This window comes from Mandrillus leucophaeus, unplaced genomic scaffold (genome assembly GCF_000951045.1).
Source record: "Mandrillus leucophaeus isolate KB7577 unplaced genomic scaffold, Mleu.le_1.0 Scaffold1856, whole genome shotgun sequence".
NCBI classification, from domain to species: Eukaryota; Metazoa; Chordata; class Mammalia; order Primates; family Cercopithecidae; genus Mandrillus; species Mandrillus leucophaeus.
Window position 1 is genome coordinate 61,202 of NW_012101872.1, and position 19,504 is coordinate 80,705.

Here is a 19,504-nt window from a genome sequence, read left to right on the forward strand (position 1 = left end):
GCTAGAATTGAACTATTCAAAAAGGCAACAGCAAAGTAGAAACATCCATCTCATTAGAGAATCCAGGGATTAAGATGTGCTGCTAGGAGTTACCTTGTAACTTCACTTTGTACATTTCTAGTATCTGTCATAATAAATTCTACCTGATGTGCATAAGTGAGTTAATATTATCAGTCCTGAGACTACTTATTCTTAAAAATGCCCGCTTAAAAAATTCAATCTTTGTTTGTATTAGTAACTTACATTTTGAAAGGGATTCCACCAACCCAAGTAATAAGAATGACTCACTGCATCTAAATGGCTTATGCAATATATTTGCCAAAACTTTTTCTGCTGAAAGTCTATTATTTTGTGTCACTGCAGTGGTGCTTAGGGAGCCAGACACCAAAACACAGTCTGAACAGTAAGTGTTCAATGAGTTTACCTGGTAGACAATATTTTACATGTGCTGTCACTTGTTAACTGGGGAGTTGAGCCCATTCCATGTGATTACACCAAGAGAGAGTAGGCTTATTAAATTTAATCGAGTAGTAAATAAAACCAATAATTGATATTTAACAATATGAATACAATAATTTTTAAAATCTCTATTGCACAATGTCAAGGCAGAAAGGAATAAGAGGAAATATGACACATGTTTTTTAAAATGACATTAATGTTACCACTTCCAGATGCTAATCCTGTGACAGCACATAAATTCCCAAATCAGGTTGTTTTAGGCAAGAAAAACTACTTTTTCATACGAAGTAAAAATGACAAATGTCTAATGATTTTTAGTCATCTATAAAAAGAGTGATGACTTGTCTAACATACTTCTAAGATTTTCAAACGAAAATATTCAGGACAGCACAGTATTAGCAGAGAGATGAGCAAGCAGATCAAAGGGAAAAAAAAGTGTTAATGACCCAGCATTTATATGGAAAGTTGATGAATGAGAGAATAGGCACTGTAGAAATAGAAAAAGAAATCACATGCACTTTAAAACCAGGCTGACATCTACTGGGGAAAATGCATTGCATTCTTCTCTATTCCATGAACAATAATCAACTTATTATATATTCAAATATGAGTTGAATATTTCAGAGTTGAGTTCTGAGCTGAAGGATTAAATGTTGACATCATCAGCACAAAGAAAGTAAGGCCATGACCAGATGAACTTACCTAAAAAGTAAAAGCCAAAAGAGAAAGAAAAAACATAAATTTAGACACTTATTTTATACCACACACAAAAATTAACTCATAATTAATTGATCATAGAGCAAAGAGTTAAGAATTATGATTACTGTGATATTGGAGACACTAACTGTACCAAATGCAGGAAATCAAAAATGGGTTTATCAATCATAATTCTATCCATGTATTTCTTTACTTAGATCATTATGTCTATAATGATAATCCCCTTCCTATCAGTCTATCAATTTTTACATTGTTATTTTAAATAAAACTAAACTAGATACTGAGTACTGAGTCACTATCACTATGAATAGGCAGAAACTCAAGTGAAAATATTATCAATCCTCTGACCTTCTCCCTAGATTTTTGGTCCTGTTACTTTTAAATGCAACTGACATTTGAAGAAAAAAGGTTTACATAATTAGATATATGTAAATAGATGAACATAAATAAATAATATATATGAATACTTATGAATAACCAGCCTTATTCCTCTCTATTGAACAATTTGGCTCCATTATCAGTAAGAAGACTGCATGAGATCACCAACAAAACAAGCCTGATTGATTAAAGACTGAAGAATTGAGACCTTGCGCAGTGTGATATTTTCAATTCAGAGACAAGAGAAAGAACTAGCAAGGGAGACTGAGAAGTGGTGCCCAGTGAACAAGGATAAAATCAGGAGAGGGCAGCATCCTGAAATGCAAATAAACTATGTTCAGTACTGCTCATAGAGCATGCAGCACGAAGACTAAACCACTGGCAACACAGACTCACCAGTGATCTTCCAAATGTCAGATTCAATGAAGTGGTGACAACAGCCTTATTGGAATGGGTTGATAGGCCAATAGTTGAAGAAGCTTCATATTTTGCTAAATAACTATAAACCAAGGGGGTAAAGAGTTGAAAAAGCTGATTCCTGAGGTCAGTCTTTGACACTGAAAATCAAAAACCCTCAGCCAGTTCTCAGGACTGAGCCAATTCAGAGAAGCACAGTTCAATGATTAAAGGGAATCTTAAGTCCTCTTGATGAAGGACATTGAAAATTCACTGCGAGAATACTCAGGGTGTGTCTTATGTTGCTTTCTCAAGGACCTGTAGCTATTCCCCAGATAACAGTCCTCAGAGAAAAGAACACACGTCCATATTATCTGAGACTTTTAAGTTTGGAGACTGAACTAACACTAACATCTGGGTACCTCAAAAGACACAGTGGTTCATGGGGTAAAGTGAAAAGTTTTTACTTTTGGGTTTTTTGTTTTCTTTTGTTTTGTTTTGAGATGGAGTCTCGCTCTGCTACCCATGCTGGAGTTCAGTGGCATGATCTCAGCTCACTGCAACCTCCGCCTCCCGGGTTCAAGTGATTCTCATGCTTCTGCTTCCCAAGTGGCTTGGATTACAGGTGCAACACCACCACATCTGGCTAATTTTTAGTAGAGGCAGGGTTTCACCATGTTGGCCAGACTGATCTCGAACTCCTGACCTCAAGTGATCCAACCACTTGGTCACCCAAAGTACTGGGATTACAGGCATGAGCCCCCGTGCCTGGCCCTTTTTTGGTTTTTGTTTTGTTGTTTTTGTTTGTCTCTTTTTAGAGACAATATCTTGCTTGATTGCTCAGGCTGGAGTGCAATGACACGATCATAGCTCACTGCAAATTCGAATTCCTGGGCTAAAGCAATCCTCCTGCTTGAGTCTTCTGGGTAGCTGTAACTACAGGTACACACTACCACAAACAGCTATTTTTTTTTTCTTTTTACAGACAGATTCTTACTATGTTGCCTAAGCTGATCTGAAACTCTCATCCTAAAGTGATCCTCCCACTTTGGCCTCCTAAGTTATTGGGATTACAGGTATGAACCGCCTCAATAGGACTGGATATGAGTTTTTGAAGATCAGATGATACATAGAGCTTTGGCCCACATCCAACCCAAAGCCGATCTAATGGATTTATCGTAGTTACCCCTTCCCAAAAGTGTAATTGAAATCGACAGGTTCAACAGCTGGCAGGACTCTCACATGGCTTCCTGACCTGTATACCAAGGGACGTTATTGTAAGAACGACCAAGGGGAGGCTTCTGAACCTCTACTTTCCTGGCAATAAAATGAATAAAACATAATAACTGCATTCTCCAGGAAACAGAATTGCTTACTGCCACAGAAAAAAACTCAAAAGTTCTAGGGGGTGGTGGTCCATTTTATATCTTTATTCAGTTAACCTAACTGGACTCTGTCAGAACCAGGTGGGTTATAGGAAGAATGCACATTAGCGTAAACTTAAGTCACACTTGCACATTTGCTCTAGGATGTGGTATCCTCACTGAGCAGAATGTGGTTTCCAGCACTTTGTAAGTGGCTTTTGATTTAACGAATACTTTTTGATCTACACCCATTGTGGGGGAAAATCAAAACAATTTGCTTTGGTGTGGTAAAAAAAAGAACACTCCTTCACTGTTTTGTCAGGGCTATGTCACTTCTGCTTTCAGTTTAATCGACATTTTGAAAAATATCATGTTAATTCAATATATTAATAATGTTACATAAATAGGTACTCATAAGCAAGAAGTGGCAAGTTCCTTAAGTATAAGTAAAATACTGTAACATTGAACAGAAGTAAAATACTGGAAGAAGAGACATAAAGTTCGCAGATTCAAAGACCTATAACATAGATGAAGTTTATAGGGGTCCAATGTTTCTGGTCCTTTTGTCAAAACATCCTTTTTAAAGTAAATGGCATGTTGCCATATACATATTTCCTATCACTAAAAGGGAAACATAATTTTATGGGGGCCTATTGGGGTTTTGAATTCAACATATACCACATTTGAGGATATTTCTCTGACTCACTAAACGAGTTTGCAAAGACTACTTGCCTCATGTCGACCTGAGAACCAAAACGGGCTCTATAGCAGATATAGAGTCTGGCCCAAGTTGCTTGCCCATTGTGCCAGACGAAGTAACAGAATTCAAAGCTGCTACAGGCATGCATAGTGGGCATTATAGAACTCTGCGCATGCCTCTCACAGGTCCATAGGAGAGGGGAGAGCAAACTCCTAGGGAATTAGTGCAAGACTATTCCTTCTTCAGCAAAGGAATACCTTCTGCCTGAAAAACAAAACAGCAAGTGCAGAAGATTAATCTAAGCATAAAGCCCCTCTAAGCATAAGTGCTTCTAAGCACAAGACCCTGTGCAACTGTGAAGTCACATGCCCATAAAGCCAGCCTTGTTTGGAGAACATGAGCAAATCTGAGTGGAACAAGGAGTGGACGGTATTGCCCTCAAGCATGTCCTTCCTCAGATTATCTTGACTGTCTTCTCTTCTCTTGGTCAGCACCTTGCTTGATCCAGATCATCCTTCCATTTGGGACTTGAATGGAACACCACACTGTAGGCATGAGGTTTGACTTTCATAACTACCACCAAGGGACTGGGTGGTGGAAGGCAGAACAGCAGAGATGGTAGTTCTGCCTCACGGAAACTGGCCAATGGGAAATAGAAGACAGAAGACAGCTGAGCAGATACATTTTCCCTTTTCTTTCCCTTTTATGACTAATGCCAGCTGTGGTTTCCCCTTGTAGCCCTTCTGGAAAAGTACTGGGAGTCAAGCACACACATCCGATGACCACCATGCTGTCTCTCTCACCTCATTGTGAAGTGGTCATCAGCAGAGTCATATCATACATCACAACACATGGTTTCACATCTGCTCTTGCCTCAGTTTCCACATGTCCCGGCCATTGCTGCTCTGGACTTAGCTTCCAAATAAATGTTATCACTTTAACATCAGACATTGGCTCTAGTTCTAGATACCCAAGGCTAAGATATCCGTTTAGTGTTATAATTACTATTTATGCATTTTTCTGTGGGTTTGTAATATGGCATTTTAAATGTTCATTTAGAAAGGATTTTAAAATATTATATAAAAGTTACATTTTAGTAAGGTAGTTGGTAGCTAACTCAGTTTTTTTAATGAGATGCCATTTTCATTTATATACTAACCAGCTGGAAATATCACAATACAAATATATCATTCACAACTGAAAAATTATATGCAAATATACCAAAATATTTTATATTTATATGCTTTTTAAAATGTATCACAATAGGTACAATCTGATTTTCATGTTCCACATTATCTTCCCATCACACATCAAATATGGCTTCATCAGGGCTATCATATAGTGATATTTCCCCTATAATTGTATACTAGCCATACTTTTGCTCTGAGAAATGCTTCTTCTTAGATAATTCTGTAACCTCAAGTTGAAACCAGAAAAGAAAAATTTATGCAACTTTAGATTTTGTGATGAAGTTTCATTTTCATTGGTTTACTGCCCCCATATAGTTTACTCCTTTATTCACCAATTTACTTGTTCATCAAAATATTCTTGAACACCTATTCTATGTGGTGTCTTTTAGGCCCTGGGAGTCAACAGCAAGCAAGATCTATATGCTCTCTGCTTTTGTGGGGCTTACATTGTAGCGGGAAAGATATATGATAAACAAACAAATAACTAAATCAGATGTAGGGATGATTTATCCCAAGGTTTAGATAACATTGTTAACATTTCATAACTCAAAAAATTAATACAATTTATAGAATTTACTTGTTTAATGATGTTATACATTTTCTTCCTATAATAGAATTTTCTTTTACTGAATATGTCAACACATTCTCTCACTGCATTATTTGCAACTAGATTATAATAAAACATATATTTAAGATGTTTTCTATCATTAATATATAGATTTCATAGATGCCTTTTTAACATTTGTAAAAAGTTTAATTCAAATGATTTTTATAATTTCTATACTATTTTTACATAGAGTATTATTCTAAGGTAGGGAAGATTCAAGTTATTTTATGTGAAGTTTAAAAAGAATTTCATGTATGGAAGATAGAGGAGATAATTGACAATTCAGGGACTCTGAGGTGGTTTAGAAAAAAAAAAAAACAACCTGAAATATTTGACATCAGATCTCAACTTCAAAAAAGGTTTCCTTTAACTCAAAAACTGCAGAAATGACTTTTCTAACTGCAGGTTGAGACTTAAGACAACACTGAAAAGGTCATAATCATGTTTCTTCCTTCATCCATATTATAGAAATGACTTTTTTCTCAGCTGTTCACATATTTCTATTAAATCTAATATTCCTCAGTACTGTTTATGGTAGACATATACAAAATGTGTTCTAAATGTATTTGTCATCCTTGAATATTATTCTGTGCATCTTTTTTCTGACAATAATTATTCTGGCTATAAACTGAACATAAAATTAGAATTCATGATGAAATAAAAACTACCCCAAAGGTGAAACTTCATTATTGATTTAGAATTGAGTATCTTTACTATCACAAAAATTAGATGTTTGAGCACACTGTGGTACGTATACATGGTAAAAATCAGTGGAAAAGAGCAATGATTTTGAGATAAGGTGTCAGTTCTTAACAATTATAAGTAAAGATCTTAAATTTTCCAAGTGAAACATGATAATATGATATGCATATGTGAAATACACATGGGTTCATGATTCTGAGAAACTTCTTACCACATTTTCTATAATTTGGCATCTTGTGAAAATATGATTAACATTATGTTATTGTCAATGTCTTTTAAGTCTTTCATATACACATACACAGACACATATATAGATATATTTTTAGACTAACTTTAGGTAAAAGACTTTTCTAGGCATGCTTTCAGAAATTACTCAAAAACACACACTACAGAAAAAACAATAGAAAGTATAAAATGTTCCAGACACTATCACTTTGTTTTCTCCTAGAAGACACACGCGATGTCCCACTTGTGAATCTAGAAAGTTGAGAGTTTCAGGTATTTTACTCAGCACCTAATCTGACATAAAATCAAAAGAAAGACGTGTTTTAGCTTCTTGGTTCTCCAAATTAGGACGAATGAGTCGAAAGAAAGATATATATTTCCAACAGCCTTGCAAACCATGAAAACTGGTTCATTCTGCAGCCTCCTAGGACTCCAAACCGAAATGATTAGGAATAGAAAGAAAATGGCACATAACAAGAGAAAGGAGATCAGAGTTTGCAAAGCTTTTATGTGGACCATGGTGCTGGGATCTCGAGATCCTTCACCATGGAGCTGCATCTTCTTGAGATGTTTACACAGAGAAAAGATTAGCATCAGAAAAGATATCAGGGACAGCATAAAGGGTATGAAGCTCCACAGGGTAGTTACAGTCATATATGAAAGGTGTGCTGCATTCCTCAATTTCATCTTCCCGGTCATGTTTCCTTCATATTCTTCTGTCCACATATTCTCATCCATGTTTACCGCAAGAAGATGACAAACCAAAAATAACAAAGACCCCAACAGTATTACCAGAATGATACTCCTAACTCTCCTCTTTAAATTAAGAAAACTAAGGTTGGAGAAATTGGCAATCTTGAGCAAATAAAATATGCTGAGGCTAGCAGCAAGCCACATGCTGAAATGGTTAGTTACAACCCAGGCATTATAACAAGTAATTCTTAACTCTACACTATAAAAAGCTGGATTCAACTCAGTTAAATACCAATTTAATAATAATGCCCAGAGCAAACCAACTCTGGAGACTGCCAGAGCAGTGAGAATTTGGTCAGCCAAGGAGATCTTTTTTCTTTTCACCCAGTCAATGAAATTTACCAGTGCTATGAAGCCATTGGCAAAATTTCCAAGAACAAATAAAACCAATATTAGAACTGAAAAAAAAATGTGTAGAAAAGGTATCATATCTGAACAAAAAAAAAAAAAGAAAAGAAAGAAAGAAAGAAAGAAAATGCAAGCCTAATATCACTGGCTGTGATTTCTTTAATACCCTGATGTTAAATTTTATGTGCACCTGATTTCTGAATGTGCAGTAACATTCTTTTTACTTTTAAATACTGTGACCAGTGTCAAACAAGAAAGTACCAGCCTATGCTAATGGATGAGTTTGATGTCATCTTTATGGAAAACATTCTTATTTTCGAAACAGCTCAAATTAACTCATTCATTCAATGTCCGTTCTTGTGATGGGCTTGAATTATTCATAATGAAGTGGTAGTGAAACCTAAATTTTCATTTACCAGCATGCAAATAAAGACATATTCTCTTTCAATGTTTTGCAATATTTTCCTTGTTTAACTTATACATAATTTGTGTTCAACAACGTCAGTTGTTGGATAGGAAAATTTTACCCTCGAGTCAATAGTTCATACAGTAAATGTCAAAGTTCTTTAAAAGAACTTAGTCATAACTAGGATCACCACCATAATGGATTTACTATTTGTGCTATATTTAAACAGAATGAGTCCAAACTTTTAAATCAAAATCATCCAACCAATACACCTTAAAATCTGGTTGCTGCCAACCAATACTTTTGTACGAATTTATAGTTACCATGCTCGTAAATAAATACACACATACACACACACACACACACACACACACAGAGAGAGAGAGAGAGAGAGAGAGACTGTCACACTCCAAAGGGATGGAAGGAATTATTTTCTTATACTTTCCAAAATGGGAAGTAAGTTTCCTGGAGGCCATCCACGTGAAATTAGTCTTATTTTCCCACTGAGGAAAAAAAAAAGAAGTATCAAACATATCTCTCATGCTTAAGCATTTGGTACACTTACTCTCAAGTCTTTTTAATGTTTAATGTTTAAGTATTTATTATTTAATTAAAATGTTCAACAATTTTGTAAATATTCCTGAGTACCACACCCTTTGATGCATAATTTTGCAGTATCCTCCCACTATAAGCAGGGTGGTTACCTGTCCCCTGGACTCGGAGCTCACTCATACAACTTTATTTGATGAAGAGAAAATTGGTAGACTTCACACAGAGGTTTGAGATGGCTTCCACTTCGGAGTTTCTTGCTGTCTTCCATTGATCATGAGATTACCACCTGGCTAGTACACTGTTCCCAGAATGAGAATGAAAACTAGTGGAGTCAGTTTGCCTCTGCCTGATCCAGCCTAAATTGGCCAAACTCTAACTGGCTCCAAGATGCAGAACTTGGCCCATCTCAAGTCACCAGAGCTATCCGCCAAACCCAGCTTAGAAAACCTGAATCCAAAGATATATGAGATAAAAAGATCTAACGTAGTTTTGGAGGGGTTTTTCTAGTAGAAAAACCTAACTGATACAGATACTATAGTGTATAACTGATATAGGTACTTGGTGTAGGTACTATCCTACACCAAGAGTGTGGGGAAATATATTCACCCATGTTTTGTCAGGAATTCAGGAACCAAAAGAAAAATAGATGGGGAGTGGCAAAGTTTTGGCATGTGAGGTAGATGACTAAAGGTAATAAAAATTGTTTGGAAAGATTTGTGTGCTGCAGGTAGCATCATCTCAAATTTCCACAGGTTGCAGCTAAAAGTTTCTACTTCAGCTCTCCAAGAGTTGTATAAAAATGTATATAAATGGTGAATTTTTTGCAAGGTATATAATGAGCAGAATAATTAATATTCTTCATGGAACATTTCTCTAGTTAATAATTTTTAAATACAATTATAATGCACACTTAGAAATGGGTGAAAACAAAAGTGGTAAACACAGCAATGTATCATAAATACTCCTGCAACCATCATGCCGGGCAAAACATGTCACATTGCAAATAGCTTAGGTCCACCTCTGTGCCACTCTCCAAGCCCCTACATCTTTCTTTACATACCCTGAGGAAAGCAATAGCAATAGCCATAATTTAGGATGATTATTTCCTTGATTTTCTTTTTTTTTGAGATGGAGTCTCGCTCTGTCACCCAGGCTGGAGTGCAGTGGCATGATCTCGGCTCACTGTAACCCCTACCTCCCAGGTTCAAGTGATTCTCCTCCCTCAGCCTCCTGAACAGCTAGGACTACAGGTGCATGCCACCACACCCAGATAACTTTTTGTATTTTTAGTAGAGACAGGGTTTTGCCACGTTGGCCGGGCTTGTCTTGAACTCCTGACCTCAGGTGATCCACCTGCCTCAGCCTCCCAAAGTGCTAGGATTACAGGCGTGAGCCACCATGCCCAGCCTTGATTTTCTTTATACATTAACAACTAGGTATACAATCCTAAACTCTATGACAGGGTTTTGCCTGCTTTAAACCATATATAGGTGTAGTCCTGTATGTTCCTACTTATGGCTTCTTGGACTCATCTTTATGTTTCTGAAATTTAGTCACATAGTTGCATCTTTATGTGATTCATTTCTTTTCACTTCTCTATATTATTCCATTGTACGAATGTGTTGTAATGATTCATTCATCTTTAGTTGATACATATTTGGGGGTTTCTTTTTTGAACAGTTATGAATAATTCTAGTACGACCATTCTTTAGTATATCATTTGATTCATTTCCTTTGGATATACACATAGAAAGAGAATTACAGGGTCATCAAATATGGCTTTCAAATTCTCTTCACAGACATAGAAAATTCCAAATTTAAATTAACTAAATTTTCTTTTTTATACCTTTGCTTACAGACTATATATAGCTATTTCTACATATCTTATTAATCTAAAACTGAACCCAAAGAGATGCCCTTATTTTATAAACTCAAAATTTATTTAGACTTATGCACATATTTACCACTTGCATTATTTATTATTCTTTCATGCATGTTCAGCTTTATATTTTTAATAATTTTCCTTTTACCTAAAAAATATTCTCTTGAATTTCTATTTATTAAAGCCTGCTGTGGTTTTGAAACACACTGAAGACATGATTACATTGAATTCTAGCTTCAATTTTGTATGTTGAAAACAAGATTGTCATTTAGACAGTTGTTTCTTTTTACATAATCTTTTTCTTCTACCTAGTTTTCAGATTTTCTTTTTTTTTTTTTTTTTTTTTGAGACGGAGTCTCGCGCTGTGTCACCCAGGCTGGAGTGCAGTGGTGCGATCTCGGCTCACTGCAAGCTCTGCCTCCCAGGTTCACGCCATTCTCCTGCCTCAGCCTCCGAGTAGCTGGGACTACAGGCGCCCGCCACCACGCCCGGCTAGTTTTTTGTATTTTTAGTAGAGACGGGGTTTCACCATGTTAGCCAGGATGGTCTCGATCTCCTGACCTCGTGATCCACCCGCCTCGGCCTCCCAAAGTGCTGGGATTACAGGCTTGAGCCACCGCGCCCGGCCTTTTCAGATTTTCAATTGGTCTTTGATATCCTGTGGCATTTGTATCTTAATTGGTTTTAATTATCTCATCTGAGGTTTAATGGCTTCTAAAAATATATGAATGTCTCAGAATAGCCAAAGTTATCCTGAGCAAAAAGAACAAAACTGAAGGAATCACATTACCTGACTTCAAGCAGTTTAGAGCTATAGTAACTAAAACAGCATGGCACTGGCATAAAAACAGACACATAGAGCAGTGAAACAGAATAGAGAATGCGGAAACAAATCCACACCTATAGAGAACTCATTTTTGACAAAGGTGCCAAGAGCATACACTGTGGAAAGGACAGTCTCTTCGCTAAATGGTGCTGGGAAAATTGTATATCCATATGCAGAAAAATGAAACTAGACGCTTATTTATCACTATATACAAAAATCAAATCAAGGAGGCCTCAATGATTCAGTGATGTTTGATGAGTGGTAGTGTTTAGTGTTGATTTCTGAGAAAGAGCATTCCAAGAAGAAGGTACACAAGTATGAAGTCCCTGAGGCAATTCTTGGTATATTCAAGAAATTACACAAAGTCCAGTGTTGCTAGCATGGGATGAGTCAGGCATTTTAGGACAGACAGGCAGACAAAATTGAATCACTCAAATGATTATAGGACTTTGTAAGGATTTTGACCTTACTGTAATGAGATGAGAAGCCACTGAAAAATCTAGAGCTGAAGAATGGCATGATCAAATTTGCATCTTCACAGCTCTCTTTTGCTGCTACCTTGAAAATACATCAAGAGAAAAGGATGTGCAGTACTAGAAAGAATAATTAGGGGTTGATGGCAATTATCTTGGCTAGGTATGGAAGCAGTTTAGACGAGTATGGCAAAAGTGATGACAAGGGATTGGATTCTGTATGTTTTTGAGGGTAGAGCCAACAAAATTTACTGATGCCTTAGAGATGAGTTCAGAAAGAGAGAAAATGTTAACTCCGTGTTTTTGGTCTAAGCATCTGAAAGATTGAAGTGGTCATTAACAGAAGAGGGAAAGGCTATAGAAGAAATGACTTTGGAGACTAGAGGGAAGATCACTATTTTGATTTGGACATGTTAGTTCAAGTTCTTGTTAGACATCCAAATGAAGATGTCAAATGACCTCTTAGAGATCGGATTCTAGAGACCAGGGTTGATGTCTGAACTGAAGGATTAAATATTGGCATCAATAGCACACAGAAAGTAACTAAGGTTATGACTAGATGAACTTACCTAAGAAGTGGGAGTAAAAACAGAATGATAAAACATCAGTGTAGACCATCATTTCAAACCATACACAAAAATTAACTCATAATTAATTGATCATAGAGAAAAATATAAAAACAGAATACTGAGATACTGAGACATTAACTGTACCAAATGCAAGAAGTCAAAATGGGTTAATCAATCATCATATTTCTCATATTTCTTTACTTAGATCATTTTTTTCTATAATGATATTCCCCTACTTATCAACCTATCAATATCTACATTGCTATTTTAAATAAAACTTAATTAGCTATCTGCTCACTATCACTCTGAGTTAGTAGAAATTCAAGTAAAAACGTTATTGATGCTCCTACCTTCTCCATAGATTTTTAGTATTGTTACTTTTAAATGTGACTTTGATGTTTGAAAAAAAGGGTTATATAATTTGATATATGTAACTACACGTATATAAGTAAATAATACATATGAATAAACAGCTTATTCCTCTCTATTAAACCATTTGGCTTAATTATCTATAAGAAAACTGCATGAGATCACCAAAAAAAAAACAAAAAACAAAAAAAAACCAGACATAGTTTATTAGAGACTGAAGAATTTAGACCTTGGACAATCTGATATTTGCAGTTTACAGACAAGACAAAGAACTAGCAAAAGAGACTGAGAAGTTGTGTCAGTGAACAAGGATAAAATCAGGAGAGGGCAGTATCCTGAAATGCAAATAAACTATATTCCGTGCTGCTCATAGAGCATGTAACAGGAGAACTAACCACTGGCAACACAGACTTACTGGTGATCTTGCAAATGTCAGATTTAATGGAGTGGCGACAGTAACAGCCTCATTTAAATTAGTTGATAGGCCAATAGTTGAAAAGGCTTCATACTTCGCTAAATAATTTTAAACCAAGAGGGGACAAAGTTGAAAAAGTTGACTCTTGAGGTCAGCCTTTGATGTTGAAAATCAAAAACCCTCAGCCAGTTCTCAGGACTGACCCAATTCAGAGAAGCAGAGTTCAATGATTGAAGGAAAACTTACATGCCCTCAGTAAATGACACTGAAGATTCACCACAAAAATATTCAGGAAATATTCACTTGACCCTTTCTCAAGCACCTGTAGTCATCTCACCTGTAGCCATAACAGTACCCAGAGGAAAGGACATATATTCATACTCTCAGAATTTTAAACATGGGGTCTGAAATAACATTAATAATATTTGAGTACTAAAAAAGACACCGTGTTTCACAGAATGGAATGGGAGGCTTTGTTTTTGGTCATTTGTTTGTTTGTTTCTTTTTAGAGACAAAGTCTTGTTTGTTTGCCCAGGCTAGAGTGCAGCCCAGGCTGGAGTGTAATGGCACAATCATAGCTTACTGCAGACTCAAATTCCTGGGCTAAACTGATCCCCCTGCCAGAACTTCCTAGGTAGTTGGAACTACAGGCACACAGTATCACAATCAGTTTATTTTCTTTAACAAACAGGGACTTGCTATCTTGCCCAGGCTGATCTGGAAGTCCTGGTCTCAAGTGCTCCTCCCACCTCAGCCTCCCAGATTGTTTGGATTACAGGTGTGAGCCACCTCACCAGTCCTGGAGTAGGAGTTTTTGAAAGTCAGATGCTGCATAAAGCTTTGGCTCATGTTCAACCTAAGGTGGATCTAATGGGTTTATATTTATTATCTCTTCCAGAATGTTAAATTGAAATTAACAGTTTCAACAGCTAGCAGAACTCTCACATTGCTTCCAGACCTGTATATTAAGGGGACATTATTGTAAGTAGAACCAAAAAGAGTTCTCTGAAATTCTCCTCTTCTGTCAAGAAAATGAGTAAAACATAATAACCGCATAGACTAAGGAATAGAATTGGTCACCGACATGACACAAAACTCTAAATTCCAGGAGGTGGTTGTCCATTTTTGATCCCTATTCAGTTAACCTATCTGGCCTCTGCCAAAACCAGATGGATTATAGGATGAATGCACATCAGCATAAACATAAATCGCACTTGAAGATACTCTCTAGGATGTGGTACCTTCACTGAGAAAACATGGTTTCTGGCTCTATGTATCAGGCTTTTGATTTGGTGAATGCTTTTTAATCTACATCCATTGGGAGAGAAAATCAAAATGATTTGCTTTGGTGTGGTAAGAACGAAAGCACTGCTTCACCATTTTATGTCAGGGCTATGTCACTTCTGTTTTCAGTTTAATTGGCATTTTGCAAAACATCATGCTAACTCAATATATTAATAATATTGCATTAATTGTAACCCAAAAGCAGGAGATGGTGAGTTTCTCAAATATAGTAAAATACCATAACATTGAACAGAAGTAAAATACCAGAAGAAGAAAGATGAACAAGAAGATTCAGTGACCTATAACATAGATGATGATTTTAGGGGTCCAGTGCTCCTAGTCCACGTGCTGAAATACCCTTTTTAAAGTAAACAGCATGTTGCTCTGTATGCATCTATTTCCTGTCACTAAAAATGAGACACAATATTTGTTGGGCCTCCTGGGATTTGGGAGTCAACATATTCCACATTTGAGGATATTGCTCTGATTCACTAATGAAGTTTCCAAAGGCTACTGGTCTTAAGTAGAACTAGAACAAAAAATGACTCTAGCAAACGTAGGCTTTAGTCCAAGCTGCTGTGCTCATTGTGACAGACAATCCAGCAGAATTCAGACCTGCTAGAGGCATGCATGCATAGTGGGCATTATAGGACTTTGTGCATGCTTCTCAAAAGCTCACAGGAGAGGGGAAAGCAAACCCCTAGGAAATTAGTGCAAAACCATTCCCTCTTCAACAGAGGACTGCCCTCTGTCTCAAAAACAAAACAGCAGGTGCAGAAAATTAACCCAAGTATAAAGCGCTTCTAAGCATGCACATCTCTAAGCACAAGACCCTGTGCAACAGCGGAAATTATATGCTCATAAAGTCAGCCATGATTGGAGGGCATGAGCACATCTGAGTGGCACAAGGAGTGGACTGCATCGGGCACAAACATGTGCTTCCTCAGATTCACTTGACTGTCTCCCATTCCCCTGGTCAGCAGCTTGCCTGACCCACGTCACCCTTCCATTTGAGACTTGAATGGATCACCACATTGTGGGCATGAGGTCTGACTTTCATTACCTCCACCAAGGGACTGGATGATGGAAAGCAGAACAACAGAGATGGTAATTCTGCCTCAGGGAAACCCTGGCCAGTGGGAAATAGAAGACAGAAGACAGCTGAGCAGATATGTTCTCCCTCTTCTGTTGCTTCCATGGACTAATGCTGGCTGTGTTTTCCTCTCGCAGCCCTTCTGAAAATGTCCTGGGAGGCAAATGCACGCATCTGATGACCGCCATGCTCTCTCTCTCACCTCACTGTGAAGTGGTCGTCAGCAGAGTCATATCACACGTCACAACACATAGTTTCACATCTTCTCTTGCCTCAATTTCCATATGACCCGGCTTTTGCTGCCATGGACCTCCTTCCAAATAAATGTCAGCACTTTAATATCAGACATTTGCTCTAGTTCTAGACCCCTGAGACTAAGATATTCATTCAGTGTTATAATTATCATTCATTCATTTTTCTATGAGTTTATAATATGGTGATTAAAGTGATCATTTATAAAGGATATTAAAAATACTATCTAAAAATATATTTTAGTAAGATAGTTGATAATTAAATTTTTTAAATGAAATGTCATTTTTGTTTATGTAATAACCAGCTAGAAATACCACAATACAAATATATAGTTTGCAATAGAAAAGATATGTGTACATATGCAAAACTCTTTTATATGCTAAGTAAAAAGTATTGTAATAAATTCCATCTGATTTTATTTTCCACTTTGTCTTTGTGTCACACATCCAATATAGCTGCATCAATGCTATATTATAGTGATATTTCCCCTAGAATTGGGGAATAGCCTAACTTTTGCTCTGAGAAATTCTTCTTCTTGGATAATCCTCTAACTTCAATCTGAAACCAGAACAGAAATATTCATGTAACTGTAGATTTTGTGATGTGTTACATTTTCATTGGTTCACCACCCCAATATAGTTCATGTATTCGTTCATTCGCCAATTAAATTTGTTCATCAAAGTATCATTTTTGAATAACTATTCCGTGTGCTGTCTTTATGTCTACAGTAAGCAAGATCTATATGATCTCCACTTTTATGGTACTTACATTGTACCAGGGAAGATATATGATAAACAAACAAATCAGATGTGGAGATGATTTGTCTTAAGATTTAGATAATTTTGTTAAAATTGCATAACACCAGAAATTAATAGTCACACGGAATTTAGCTGTTGAACTAGGTTATACATTTTCTTCTTATAATAGAACTTGCTATTAGTGAATATGTCAACACACTTTCTCTCATTTCATCATTTACACCAAGATTATAATAAAACGTATCTTTAAGGCATTTCCTATCATCAATATATAGATTTCATAGATGCCGTCGTTTCTATACCCTCTTTAGATTGAGCTTCTTTTTAAAGTAAGGAAAATTTGAGCTTTTTGAGGGATTTTAAGGATGGAAGATAAAGGAGGGAATTGGCAATTCAGGAGCTCAGAGGTGGCTTACACAAAAAACTAAAATATATAACATCAGATCTCAACTTCAAAAAAGCTTTTGTTTAATTCAAAAACGGGAAGAGATGACTTTTCTAATTGCATATGGAAACTTATAACAGCACTGAAAAGAGCTCATGATCATGTTTCTTCATCTTTTTTATAGAAATGATTTTTTGTAAGCTATTAACATACTATATTAAATCTAATATTCCTCAGTATTGCTTTTGATATACATAAAAAATGTACACTAGATATATATTTCACCCTTGAATTTTATTTTGTGCGTTGTTATCTAACAATAATTGTATTTGCTTTATACTAAACATAAAATAAGAATTCATCATGAACGCCTATGATCCTAGCACTTTGGGAGGCTGAGGCAGTGGATCACTTGAGGTCAAGAGTTCGAGACCAGCCTGGCCAACATGATGAAACCCCATCTCTACCATTAAAAAAAAAAATTAGCCATGCATGGTGGCACATGCCTGGAGTCCCAGTCACTCAGGAGGTTGAGGCATGAGAATCACTTGAACCCAGGAGGTAAACGTTGCAGTGAGCCAAGATTGCGCCACTGCATTCCAGCCTGGACAACAGAGCAAGACTCCATCTCAAAAAAGAAAAAAAAAAAAAAAAGGAAAGAAAAAAAAAGAATTCATGATTAAAACAAACAAACAAAAAAAAAAAACAAAAAAAAACCTACCCCAAAGACACATTCTCATCATTGATTTAGAATTAAATTTCCTTACCATCCAAAAAAATTACAGGCTCAAACAATGATAGTTAAACAGTTACATACACTACGGTACATATACATAATACAAATTACAATGAACAACAGCAATAATTTTCTGATATAAGGTGTCAGTTCTTAATTATAAATAGAGATCATAAATTCCTCAAACGAAATATCATACAATAAAATACATGTGTGAAACACACATGGGTTCATAATTCTGACAAATTTCTTATCCTACTTTTGTATAACTGAACAGTTTATATGAAAAATTGATTAAAGGTATGTTATGGTAAATGTTAAGTTTTCATATACATTCAGACATACACACATATATATATACTTTTATATAATAAACTTAAGTAAAAGAATTTTCTAATTCTACTTTTGTAAATTACTCAAATACATAGACTATGCAAAAACTTGTAGGAAATATAAAATGTTCCGGACACCATCAATTTGTTTTCTGCTAGAAAACACACAGTGAACCTCTGGTGAATCTATGGAGTTGACAGGTTCTGTCCTTTGGCCCAGCAAGTCACCTGCCACAAAATTGAAAGAAAATTCTGCTTTAGCTTCTTGTTCCCCCAAATCAGAATGAATGAGTGGAATGATGGATATATGATTCCAATAGCTTGACAAAGGATTAAGACAAGTTCTTTCTGTTGCTTCTTATAATTCCAAAATGATACGACTAGACATAGAAAGTAAACGGCAAATAGTATGAGGAAAGAGGTCACAGTTTGCAGAGCTTTTATGTGGATCTTGGTGCTAGGATCTTGCGATCCTTTGCCATAGAGCTTCATCTTCTTCAGATGTTTACACAGAGAGCAGATTAACAGCAGAAAAGATATCAGGGTCAGAGTGAATGGTATCAAGTTTGCTAGCGTGACTACAATCAAGTTAGAAAGGTACGTTGCATTCCTCAATTTGATCTTCCACGTTATGTTTCTTTCATATTCTTTTGTCCACACATTTATATACACGTTTTCCACCACAAGATCACAAACCAAAAATAACGAAGCCCCCGACACTATCACCAGAACTACACTCTTAACCTTCCTTTTTAAGTGATGAAAAATAAGTCTGGAGAAATTGACGATCTTGAGCAAATAAAATATGCTGAGGCTAGTAGCAAGCCAGATGCTGAAATGGTTGGTTACTGCCCAGGCATTAGAAAGAAAAATTCTTACTTTTAAACTAGATGAATTTGGATTCAACACAGTTACATACCAGTGTAAGACTATTACCCAGAGCAAACCGACTCTGGAGACTGCCAGAGCAGCAATAATTTGATCAGCTGAGGAGATCTTTTGTCTCTTGACCCAGGCAATGAAATTTATCAGTGCTATAAAGCCATTGGCAAAATTTCCAAGAACAAATGCAACCACTACTAGAATGGAAAAAACAATGGGTAGAAAACTCATCATGTCTAAACAAAAAAGCAAGTAAAAAGTTCAGGCCTAATGCCACTGGTTGTGACTCCTCTAATATTCAGACTTTAGATTAAATATGCACTTGATTCCTGAATGTTCAATGACATCCTTTATGCTTTTAAATTCTGTGAACAATGTCAACAGGAAAGCACCAGCTTAAACTAATGAATGAGTTCAATGCTGCCTTTATGGAAAATATTGTCAGTCCCAA

General features: G+C 36.2%; 2 protein-coding genes across 2 annotated transcripts; both read right to left on the reverse strand.

The window, feature by feature from the left end:
• Positions 1 to 6,979: 6,979 nt before the first annotated feature.
• Positions 6,980 to 7,987, reverse strand: LOC105538129 (taste receptor type 2 member 50). The gene has a single exon (XM_011977915.1). The coding sequence runs from the start codon at positions 7,918 to 7,920 to the stop codon at positions 7,021 to 7,023; it is 900 nt and encodes a 299-aa protein (XP_011833305.1). The 5' UTR covers positions 7,921 to 7,987; the 3' UTR covers positions 6,980 to 7,020.
• Positions 7,988 to 17,388: 9,401 nt separating this feature from the next.
• On the reverse strand, positions 17,389 to 19,287 carry LOC105538130 (taste receptor type 2 member 20). The gene has a single exon (XM_011977917.1). It carries the CDS (start codon positions 19,285 to 19,287, stop codon positions 18,358 to 18,360), a length of 930 nt encoding a protein of 309 aa, XP_011833307.1. The 3' UTR covers positions 17,389 to 18,357.
• Positions 19,288 to 19,504: the final 217 nt, after the last annotated feature.